The sequence below is a fragment of the Bos taurus genome, chromosome X (assembly GCF_002263795.3).
Source record: "Bos taurus isolate L1 Dominette 01449 registration number 42190680 breed Hereford chromosome X, ARS-UCD2.0, whole genome shotgun sequence".
NCBI lineage: Eukaryota > Metazoa > Chordata > Mammalia > Artiodactyla > Bovidae > Bos > Bos taurus.
Window position 1 is genome coordinate 36,038,198 of NC_037357.1, and position 12,468 is coordinate 36,050,665.

Sequence of the window (12,468 nt, forward strand, 5' to 3'; positions counted from 1 at the left end):
CTGCCCCATGCCTAACAGGCTATTTCCATGAGGCTTATCTACTTGAAGGTGTCCAGAACTAATCTAGGCTCATTTTAGAGAGACCAGGGTTCCCCCAATTCTGCACCTAGGAGCTCAGTATAGAGATGACTGTTTTGTACCCTAAGCCTTGTGAGTTCTAGGAAAATAATCTGTCTAATCTGTCATACATACAACAGTCCAGGAAGAACACAGTGAGTCAGTGGCCTAATACCCATGTGATTTATAGTCCTATCACAAGCCTGTGTGTTTATATGTTATCATCCACAAATTCTTGGCCTCCTTAGATTAGCCTAGGGGCCCCAGCATGTAAGGTAAATCCATGATGATGGTAAGTATAACTTTGCATGCTTATTGACCTTTCTGATATCCTTTAATAAACTATCTGATCAACTGTTTAAGTGCTTTTCCTGTTACAAAGACAATGATTTGTTTATCTTTTTCTGATTGATTTGTAGAGTTAGTTTATATATTCTGAATACAAATCCTCTGACACATAGAAATATTTACATATCTTCTTCCAGTCTGTAGCTTGAATTTTCACTCTTTTGATAATTTTTTTGGTAAAGTTCTTAAAGTTAGTGAAGCATGAAAGTTCAAACATTAATGAAACACACAAAAAAGGTATCACATACTTTCCTTGTATGTTAGACTTTGGGTCCTGTTTAAGACATTTGCCTACCCCCAAGTCATGAAGGATTTCTTCCATGCTTTCCTCTAGAAGTTCTATTATTTTGCCTTTCATGCCAAAGTCTATAACCCATCACAAATGAATTTTTGTGTATGGTTTTCCGATAGCATTTTAAAACAGTTTTATTGAGGTTTAAATTACATACCACAAAATTCAGTCATTTAAAGTAGTTTGATGACTTTGACTCAATTCAGACAGTCATGGGGCCACCAACACCAACCGTGTCAAGAAGTTCTGGTCTTGCTGTTCAAGCCCCATTCCCACCCCCAGCCCCAGGCAACCACTGAGCTGCTTTGTAAGCCTGTCATGTTAATCTCCCAAACCAAAACTCTGGGAAATTGTATTTCAGTTCAGCAAATGGCCATCCCTTCCTCCAGAGCAGGAGGAGTACATTTCCCTACCATATTAGTATTGGACATGACCACGTGACTTTTTCTAGCTAATAGAATCTAAAAGCATAAGATGTATGTCAGGACAGCTAATTCCCATGGAATGTCTGTCAAAGGAGCCAGAAGGAGAGTTAAAAGCAGATCCAGGGAAATTTCAAGTTTGGTCTTGAGCTGAAAAGGGAAACCCGGTGCTAGAGAAATTCTTTTAAATTATTTTCTGGACAAGTAGGGTTCTAACACCACCCTAGGCTGTAAGTAAGGCCACACAATGAGGCTATGAAAGACAGCATGGGGACAGACAAGTTAACAGGTGCCGACCCAAAGCTGCTGAGGTGAAGGAAAAAGCAACTGAAAGCACGAGAGAGTGCAGTGCAGTAGCCTCTGAAGCACAGCATTTGGCCTGTGGTTGAGTACTCATGCCCAGGGGTCACTGAGCTGGGGTGTCTGAGCAGGTCAGGCTCTGGGGCCCTTGACCATGCCTGGGGCAAGGCTGATACAGCTGCAGGGGGGTGAATAGAGGGCTTTCCAGAACATTCTCGAATGTTCCCAACAGTGTTGTTCGGAATGTAACAGAAGATGGCAATTGCACAAAATGCATTCTGCTCAGAGTATTTGCAGGTGGCTGGTATAGAAGCTCAAGTAAGACTCTGCAGACAGAGGTTTCCCAAAGGAAACATACCTGAGTAGACATGGCAACTTTCAAGGCTATGCACAATGCTTTTGCCCAGGCACCACTTCACTTGGTCTGGACAAATCACCTTTGTCTTCACTGAAGGACAGACCTTGTTGTGAGCAACCTGAGTCAAATCCAAGATCTCAGGTTCCAGCTGTCAACATTCTCCTATTTTGCCAGCCGTCACTCTTTCCCTCCCCACTCCAAGAATTCTTCATTCTCCTTGGGATCCACAGGTTCCTGGCCTCCTTGATTTCTATTCTACTCTCTTGGCTAAACTGCTACCCTGGTGAAATCTGTTCTCCATCTCTTCTACTAGCAACCAAGCAAATGGCTATAGTTGAAATAAACCTTGCACCTCGCCTTAAGCGGTGCCTTACCACTGCCCAGATATCCTCCCAATCCACTCACTGTCCTCATCAAGACAGATGCAGTTTTCACACACTCTTGACCTCTCATTAACCCCTCATCCCTCTCCCAACTATACTATTAGGTAAGAGGGGATTCTTTTGCTAATGAAATATTTCAAACAAACAGAAAAAGGTACAGGAAATAATAGAGCCAACAAACATGTACCCATTAGCTCACTTTGAAAGTGACAGTCATTCAGTCATGTCCTACTCTTTGCAACCCCATGGACGATTAAGTCCATGGAATTCTCCAGACCAGAATACTGGAGCGGGTAGCCTTTCAGTTCTCCAGGGGAATCTTCCCAACCCAGGGATCGAACCCAGGTCTCCCACATTGCAGGTGGATCCTTTACCAGCTGAGCTACCAGGGAAGCCTGAGAATACTGGAGTGGGCAGCCTACCCTTTCTCCAGCGATCTTCCCGACTCAGGAATCAAACCGGGGTCTCCTGCATTGCAGGCGGATTCTTTACCCACTGAGCTCTGAAGGAAGCCCTAGCTCACTTTGGCAAATCCTTTTTGAAAACTTTTTCTTTTGTATGGCAGTATAACTGATTAACAAACAATGCTGCAATAGTTTCAGGTGGACAGAGAAGGAACTCAGCCATACAGATACATGTATCCATGCTCCTCCAAACTGCCCTCCCATCCAGACTGCACTTTGGCAAATCTTAACATTTTGCTGTCTTTGCCTACTTTATTTTAAGAAATTAAACAGAAGACACAGTTGAAGCCCCCTTTTTACCCCTCCATGATCCCCTCTCTTCCTATCCAAATGTTTTCACTATTCAGAATTTGCTACCAACCCACAATCACACAGAGACATGACGACATTCTCCATCCTGAAGTGCAGCTCATGTTTTTCTAAATGTCCACCAGGGTCTGCTAAGCACCAATATTGGTCCCCTGTTGCTTCTGGATGAAGCCAATTGTCCCTAATGCCCAGTGGAGGGATACCCATTTATAAGGGAGGCTGCTTTTGTAGTGAGTCAATGCAGGGGTCTCCTGTGCTCTGTTAGAGAGGTCCCTCTATTAGATGTATAGCTATTGTGGGGTAAGATGGAGTATAAATGAAGAACACCCTGAATGCCTTGAATGCTCTGGAGTCCTAGAGACCATTATGAATTCAAGAAACCAAGGTGAGTTGTTAGAAAAATAGTTCAATAACAGTGTAAGTGTTATGGTCAGTGCCTTTGAATATTTTCTACTTCTGTCCAATGAAATGACCTAGAACCAATAACACTGCTTTAAGAATGAACACACATAGTGCTCATTGTAGAATAAAGGTATCAGATAATTCAGAGGTCAATTTTAACATCACTAAGAATGAGAGAGCAAGAAAATATCTGTTAAAAAAATCTCTGCATCTCACCCTTCCCTGACCCTCACCAGTGCTTACTAAAGAGTCTGAAACAAAGCACATACCCAATGTTTGTCTACTGAATTGAACTGACTTGAATTAGGTAAAAAGATGGAATAATGGAAGCAGTATTATTGTTACAATCTGAAGTTCTCACAGAACCACTCAACCACTCACGTTTGCCCTAGTGGTCATGAACTCCTCTGAAATACATAAGGCGGCTTCTCTTCATTTATAGCTGCTGCTGTTTAGTATTCCAAATTGTTTCAGAAAAGTTGCTTCTTGCATAGAGTCTACTGGTGACAATAAATTTGATGCCTCCTCGAGTGGGCAATGGGCGTAGAAAGGACAACTTTATCCCTCCTTGATTTAGGTGCTGCATATGAGGATGAAACCAGCCAAAGGGAGAAGGAAGATGACAAAGTCATTCCTGGTAAAAGTCATACCTACGTCTGGCAGATCCTGAAAGAAAATGGTCCAACAGCCTCTGACCCACCATGTCTCACCTACTCATATCTTTCTCATGTGGACCTGGTGAAAGACGTGAACTCAGGTCTCATTGGAGCCCTGCTAATTTGTAGGGAAGGTAAGTATAAGAAAAAGTAGGAAGTACAAACATCTGTGTCGATTCATAAAAAATGGTGCTTCACTCTTTAATCTGAAAGAGGTTTCTTTTGCTTCGAATCATGGCCATGGAAAGGAGAATAGTCTCTGAGATGAATAGAACCCCATGGTAGGATCTATGCATCCCATATAGCCACTATGCACTCTAATGGCCAACAAAAGCCAAATTCTAGAATTAGGTATCTCTTCTCTTCCCTGGTGGCTCAGACAGTCAAGAGTCAGCATACAATGCTGGAGACCTGGATTCAATCCCTGGGTTGGGAAGATCCCCTGGAGAAGGAAATGGCAACCCACTCCAGTATTCTCGCCTGGAGAATTCCATGGTCAGAGGAGCCTGGAAGGCTACAGTCCATGGGTTCACAAAGAGTCGGACACAACTGAGTGACTTCACTTTCACTTTCTCTTCTTCTGCTTTATGCTTCACATATCCTATGGGCTTTCTCAGTAGTCCTTTATACAAATTTTGCATTAGGTTCCTTGAAACCTCCATGAAGGTAAATAGTACATCTAAGTGTGTGACTAATGCTCAAAATTCTCCAAGCCAGGCTTCAGCAATACGTGAACCATGAACTCCCAGACATTCAAGCTGATTTTAGAAAAGGCAGAGGAACCAGAGATCAAATTGCGAACATCCGCTGGATCATCGAAAAAGCAAGAGAGTTCCAGAAAAACATCTATTTCTGCTTTATTGACTATGCCAAAGCCTTTGACTGTGTGGATCACAATAAACTGTGGAAAATTCTGAAAGAGATGGGAATACCAGACCACATGACCTGCCTCTTGAGAAACCTCTATGCAGGTCAGGAAGCAACAGTTAGAACTGGACATGGACCAACAGACGGGTTCCAAATAGGAAAAGGAGTACGTCAAGGCTGGATATTGTCACGCTGCTTATTTAACTTATATGCAGAGTACATCATGAGAAATGCTGGACTGGAAGAAGCACAAGCTGGAATCAAGATTGCTGGGAGAAATATCAATAACCTCAGATATGCAGATGACACCACCCTTATGGCAGAAAGTGAAGAGGAACTAAAAGGCCTCTTGATGAAAATGAAAGAGGAGAGTGAAAAAGTTGGTTTAAAGCTCAACATTCAGAAAGCTAAGATCATGGGATCTGGTCCCATCACTTCATGGGAAATAGATGGGAAACAGTGGAAACAGTGTCAGACTTTATTTTGGGGGGGCTCCAAAATCACTGCAGATGGTGATTGCAGTCATGAAATTAAAAGATGCTTACTCCCAAATCATCCCCCATCCCTCTCCCACAAAACATGTATAGTATCATATAAGAAACGAATCACCAGTCCAGGTTCAATGCAGGATACAGGAAGCTTGGGGCTGGTGCACTGGGATGACCCAGAGGGATGGTATGGGGAGGGAGGTGGGAGGGGGGTTCAAAACAGGGAACACGTGTACACCCATGGCAGATGCATGTTGCTGTATGGCAAAACCAATACAATATTCTAAAGTAAAATAATAATAATTATATAATAAAATAAATAAAAATAAAAGACGCTTACTCCTTGGAAGGACAGTTATGACCAACCTAGATAGCATATTCAAAAGCAGAGACATTACTTTGCCAACAAAGGTCCGTCTAGTCAAGGCTATGGTTTTTCCAGTAGTCATGTATGGATGTGAGTGTTGGATTGTGAAGAAAGCTGAGCGCTAAAGAATTGATGCTTTTGAACTATAGTGTTGGAGAAGACTCTTTTTTTTTTTAATATAAATTTATTTATTTTTGAGAGTCCCTTGGACTGCAAGGCGATCCAACCAGTCCATTCTAAAGGAAATCAGTCCTGGGTGTTCTTTGGAAGGAATGATGCTGAAGCTGAAGCTCCAGTACTTTGGCCACCTCATGCGAAGAGTTGACTCATTGGAAAAGACCCTGATGCTGCGAGGGATTGGGGGCAGGAGTAGAAGGGGACGACAGAGGATGAGATGGCTGGATGGCATCATCGACTCGGTGGATGTGAGTTTGAGTGAACTCTGGGAGTTGGTGATGGACAGGGAGGCCTGGTGTGCTGCAATTCATGGGGTCACAAAGATTCGGACACGACTGAGCAACTGAACTGAACTGAACTGAATGGTGTATAGGCCATTTCGGGAGGTTAGTTTGTCATCTGTAACCCCAAAGCAAAAATCGGAGAAAAGCAAGAATTTATACATGCTTATAAGTTCTTATGTTAAAAATCATAGTCATTTAAATTAAACCTTTTGTTTTATGTATTTTTTTATAGTCATTTGGAGTTTATTCTTTTTTTTTTTTTTCCTCCTAGGAGCATGGCCCCTGCTTTTATTTTTGTTTATTTTTTAAATATAAATTTGTTTATTTTAATTGTAGGCTAATTACTTTACAATATTGTATTGGTTTCGCCATACATCAATATGAATCTGCCACAGGTGTACAGATGTTTCCCATCCTGAACCCGCCTCTCACCTCCCTCCCCATACCATCCCTCTGGGTCATCCCAGTGTACCAGCCCCAAGCACACTGTAACATGCATCGAACCTGGACTGGCGATTCGTTTCATATATGATATTATACATCTTTCAATGCCATTCTCCCAAATCATCCCACCCTCGCCCTCTCCCACAGAGTCCAAAAGACTGTTATATACATCTGTGTCTCTTTTGCTGTCCCACATACAGGGTTATCGTTACCATCTTTCTAAATTCCATATATATGCGCTAGTATACTGTATTGGTGTTTTTCTTTCTGGCTTAATTCACTCTGTATAATAGGCTCCAGTTTCATCCACCTCATTAGAACTGATTCAAATGTATTCTTTTTAATGGCTGAGTAGTACTCCATTGTGTATATGTGCCACAGCTTTCTTATCCATTCATCTGCTGATGGACATCTAGGTTGCTCCCATGGCCTGGCTATTATAAACAGTGCTGTGATGAACATTGGGGTATATGTGTCTCTTTCAATTCTGGTTTCCTCATTGTGTATGCCCAGCAGTGGGATTGCTGCATCATATGGCACTTCTATGTCCAGTTTTTTAAGGAATCTCCACACTGTTCTCCATAGTGGCTGTACTAGTTTGCATTCCCACCAACAGTGTAAGAGGGTTCACTTTTCTCCACACCCTCTCCAGCATTTTTTGCTTGTAGACTTTTGGATAGCAGCCATTCTGACTGGCGTGAAATGGTACCTCATAGTGGTTTTGATTTGCATTTCTCTGATAATGAGTGATGATGAGCATCTTTTCATATGTTTGTTAGCCATCTGTATGTCTTCTTTGGAGAAATGTCTGTTTAGTTCTTTGGCCCATTTTTTGATTGGGTCGTTTATTTTTCTGGAATTGAGCTGCAGGAGTTGCTTGTATATTTTTGAGATTAGTTGTTTGTCAGTTGCTTCATTTGCTATTATTTTCTCCCATTCTGAAGGCTGTCTTTTCACCTTGCTTATAGTTTCCTTTGTTGTGCAGAAGCTTTTAATTTTAATTAGGTCCCATTTGTTTATTTTTGCTTTTATTTCCAATATTCTGGGAGGTGGGTCATAGAGGATCCTGCTGTGATTTATGTCGGAGAGTGTTTTGCCTATGTTCTCCTCTAGGAGTTTTATGGTTTCTGGTCTTATGTTTAGATCTTTAATCCATTTGAGTTTATTTTTGTGTATGGTGTTAGACAGTGTTCTAGTTTTATTATTTTACAAGTGGTTGACCAGTTTTCCCAGAATCACTTGTTAAAGAGATTGTCTTTTCTCCATTGTATATTCTTGCGTCCTTTGTCAAAGATAAGGTGTCCATAGGTGCATGGATTTTTCCCTGGGCTTTCTATTTTGTTCCATTGATCTATATTTCTGTCTTTGTGCCAGTACCATATTGTCTTGATGACTGTGGCTTTGTAGTAGAAATGTAATATACCACATTAACAAATCGAAAAATAAATGCCATATGATTATCTCAATAGATGCAGAGAAAGCCTTTGACAAAATTCAACATCCATTTATGATAAAAAACTCTCCAGAAAGCAGGAATAGAAGGAACATGCCTCAACATAATAAAAGCTATATATGACAAACCCACAGCAAACGTTATCCTCAATGGTGAAAAATTGAAAGCATTTCCCTTAAAGTCAGAAACAAGACAAGGGTGCCCACTCTCACCACACTATTCAACATAGTTTAGGAAGTTTTGGCCACAGCAATCAGAGCAGAAAAAGAAATAAAGGGAATCCAAATTGGAAAAGAAGAAGTAAAACTCTCTCTGTTTGCAGGTGACATGATCCTCTACATAGAAAACACTAAAGACTCCACCAGAAAAGTACCAGAGCTAATCAATGAATATAGTAAAGTTGCAGGATATAAAATCAACACACAGAAATCCCTTGCATTCCTATACACTAGTAATGAGAAAATAGAAACCGAAATTAAGGAAACGATTCCATTCACCATTGCAATGAAAAGAATAAAATACTTAGGAATATATCTACCTAAAGAAACTAAAGACCTATATATAGAAAACTATAAAACACTGGTGAAAGAAATCAAAGAGGACACTAATAGATGGAGAAATATACCGTGTTCATGGATCAGAAGAATCAATATAGTGAAAATGAGTATACTACCCAAAGCAATCTATAGATTCAGTGCAATCCCTATCAAGCTACCAACGGTATTTTTCACAGAGCTAGAACAAATAATTTCACAATTTGTATGGAAATACAAAAAACCTCAAATAACCAAAGCAATCTTGAGAAAGAAGAATGGAACTGGAGGAATCAATTAAACCTTTTATAAAAAAAAATTTTTATTAGGAATTCTCTAGCCATCTAGTGGACTCTGTGTTCTTACTGCCAAGGGCCTGGGTTCAATCCCTGGATGGGGAAGTAAGATCCTACAAGCTGCACAGTGTGGACAAAACAAAAAGTTAAAATAACTTTATTGAAATGTTTGTGAATAAACATTTAAAAATTTATTGAAATATAATTTTTAAAATTATTGAAATATAATTAACCAACAACACTGTTATAGTTACAAGTGCACAGAGTGAATGAAGTCACTCAGTCATGTCCGACTCTTTGCAACCCCATGGACTGTAGCCTACCAGGCTCCTCTGTCCATGGGATTTTACAGGCAAGAGTACTAGAGTGGGTTGCCATTTCCCTCTCCAGTGTACAACCTAGTGCCAAATGAATGAACAAATGAAAATATACTCAACGTCTCTAGTCATTAAGGAAATGCAAATCAAAACTTTGAGATATTACCTCACACCTATCAAAGTCTCTCAGTCGTGTCCGACTCTTTGCGACCCCATGGACTGCAGCCTACCAGGCTTCTCAGTCCATGGAATTTTCCAGGCAAGCGTACTGGAGTGGGTTGCCATTTCCTTCTCCAGGGAATCTTCCCAACCCAGATGTCGCACCTGGGTCCCCCACATTGTAGGCAGACGCTTTACCCACTGAGCCACCAGGGAAGTCCTACCTATCAGAATAGCTATTATCAAAGAGGCCATAAATAACAAGTGTTGGTGAGGATGTGGAGAAATAGAGAATCTCCTGCACTGTTCTGTGTGTACTAAGTCACTTCAGTCATGTCCAGCTCTTCGTGATCCCATGGACTGTAGCCCCCCAGGCTCCTCTGTCCATGGAATTCTCTGGCGAGAATACTAGAGTGGGTTGCCATTTCCTTCTCCAGGGGATCATCCTGACCCAGGGATCGAACCCAGGTCTCCTGCATTGGCAGGCAGATTCTTTACCATCTGAGCCACCAGAGAAGCCCTTGGGGAAGATTACTCATCAATAAAAAAGAATGAAATCTTGCCATTTGTGACTACATGGATGGACCAAAGGGCATTATCTTAAGTGAGATAAATCAGACAGAGAAAGACAAATACTGTATCATTTCATTTATATATGGAATCTAAAAAACAAAACAAATGAACAAAAATAATAACACAGAAACAAAGCTGTAGAAAAAGAGAACAAACAGGTGATTGCCAGAGGGGAGCGAGGTCGAGGGATGAGTGAAATAGTTGAGGGCAACTGAAAGGTACAGATCTCCAGTTACAAAATAAATGAGTCACAGGGATGAAATGTACAGCATGGGGAATAGAGTCAATAACAGTGTAATAATCTGTATTGTGATAGATGGCAATTAGACTTGCTGTGATCATCTTGGAATGTAAAGAAATACAGAATCACTATGTTGTGCACTTGGATTGTATATGTAATGACATATGTCCATTATAGTAGTATCATATGGTATCATATGTCATATAGTGTCATATATTATATAGTATGATATATATGTCATAGTATATCCTTCCCTCTTCTACCCTCTGGCAAGCACTGTCTTTTAAATTGTCTCCATAGTTTTGGCAGAATGTCTTTTCCAGAATGTCAAATAGTATGTAGCCTTTTCATATTGGCTTCTTCCACTTGTACTGTGTATTTAAACTTCCTCCATGTTTTTGATGGCTTGATAGCCTATTTCTTTTTAGGGCTGAATAATAGTTTGTTGTCTAGATGGACTGACGTTTATTTATCCATTAACCTATTGAAAGATATCAATTTCACTGCTTGATAATTATAAAAATATTGTAAGAAGATTTAAAGTCTTTTCAGACAGCTTTATCTGTATTTTAAATTTGTATGGGTGAGTTACTTTCTTCATCCAGTTTAACTTTTACTTTCTAAGCATCAAGAATAAAAGAGAGAGAAAAGAACATTATAAACAAAACTCTTCCTACTCAAAATAAACCTGCACTTCCCAATCAAATGAAAAAAGAAAGAAAGACAACTAACAAATTCAACAGTTAAACCATGAAGCAAGGTCATTTGTAACATTGATAACTTTAAATATTGATATACATGGTGTTCACTTTAAGTATGAGTATAGGTATTTAACATGGATAATTGTTACTTTGCTCATAACTTTTAATTTACAATTGCAGAAGTTAAAAAAAAAAGTTAAAAGCATAATAGAAATTTTCTATCAATTCAGTTCAGTCACTCAGTCATGTCTGACTCTTTTCGACCCCATGGACTGCAGCATGCCAGTCCTCCCTGTCCATCACCAACTCCCGGAGCTTGCTCAAACTCATGTCCATCGAGTCGGTGATGCCATCCAACCATCTCATCCTCTGTTGTCCCCTCCTCCTGCTTTCAGTCTTTCCCAGCATCAGGGTCTTTTTCAATGAGTCAGTTTTTTGCATCAGGTGGCCAAAGTATTGGAGTTTCAGCATCAGTCCTTCCAATGGATATTCAGAACTGATTTCATTCAGGATTGACTGGTTTCATATCCTTGTAGTCCAAGGGACTCTCAAGAGTTTTCTCCAACACCACAGTTCAAAAGCATCAATTTTTTGGCACTCAGTTTTCTTTCTAGTCCAACTCTCACATCCCTACACAAGTACTGGAAAAACCATAGCTTTGACTAGATGGACCTTTGTTGGCATTTTTTCTGTATTTTAATAGAAAATATATTTAATTTATTAATTATTTACATATATGCACATTTCCATGAGCAATGTGTATGATGTTTGCAGTTTTTTTTTCCTTTTGTATGTTTGTTGTGAATATATACATGTACATGAAATATGATTATATGGGCTTGTCATTTGATTATTTTTCTTTTTTTAGTAATTAATTTTTGTCATCTTTTATAAAAGTAATGGTGTGCAACAAATTTTAAACTTTTTATCAAGTCCTTTACCCCAGATAATTTTAGGAGCACTGGTATAGATGTGACACCAAGGAAATTATGCTATGGTTAAGTTAATAAGGGGACGACAAAGGATGAGATGGTTGGATGGCATCACTGACTCAATGAACATGAGTTTGAGTAAACTCCAGGAGTTGGTAACAGGGAGGCCTGGTGGGCTGCAGTCCATGGGGTTGCAAAGAGTCCGACACAAGTGAGCTACTGAACTGAACTGAATTGAAGTTAATAAGAGATCAAGAGACAAAGCAGTTGATTAAGTTATATGTCCCCCTAGTGTCATTTTCCTGTGATAGGATTTTCTATAGAAAATAAATGCTCTCACTTCTTTTTCAGGAACTCTGATCAAAGAAAGGACACAGACCTTGCACAAATTCGTACTACTGTTTGCTGTATTTGATGAAGGTTAGTGACCTGCAATCGAATTTTGGTCTGCTGAAAGAAATGAAATAGACTAATGTAACGTGGTACTTGAGCATGAGGGCTGTGAATGGAATGATGTAGATAGGGATGAAAATGAAAGCCAAGAACAAAATGCCTGCGGACTTTCATGGGCAGCTATGAAGTAAGAAGAGAGAGGAGCTGGGTAACAGATGGCCTTGTCTCTCATTAGTGAAAGTCTCTCAAAGA

At 40.0% G+C, this 12,468-nt stretch overlaps 1 protein-coding gene across 4 annotated transcripts in view; it reads left to right on the top strand.

The window, feature by feature from the left end:
• Positions 1 to 12,468, top strand: part of F8 (coagulation factor VIII) — a 142,168-nt gene that overhangs the window by 24,631 nt on the left and 105,069 nt on the right. For all 4 annotated transcript variants that reach the window (NM_001145508.1, XM_005227639.5, XM_024987720.2 and 1 more), the window contains 2 exon segments: positions 3,913 to 4,125; positions 12,175 to 12,243. In NM_001145508.1, the coding sequence (NP_001138980.1) occupies positions 3,913 to 4,125; positions 12,175 to 12,243 (282 nt within the window).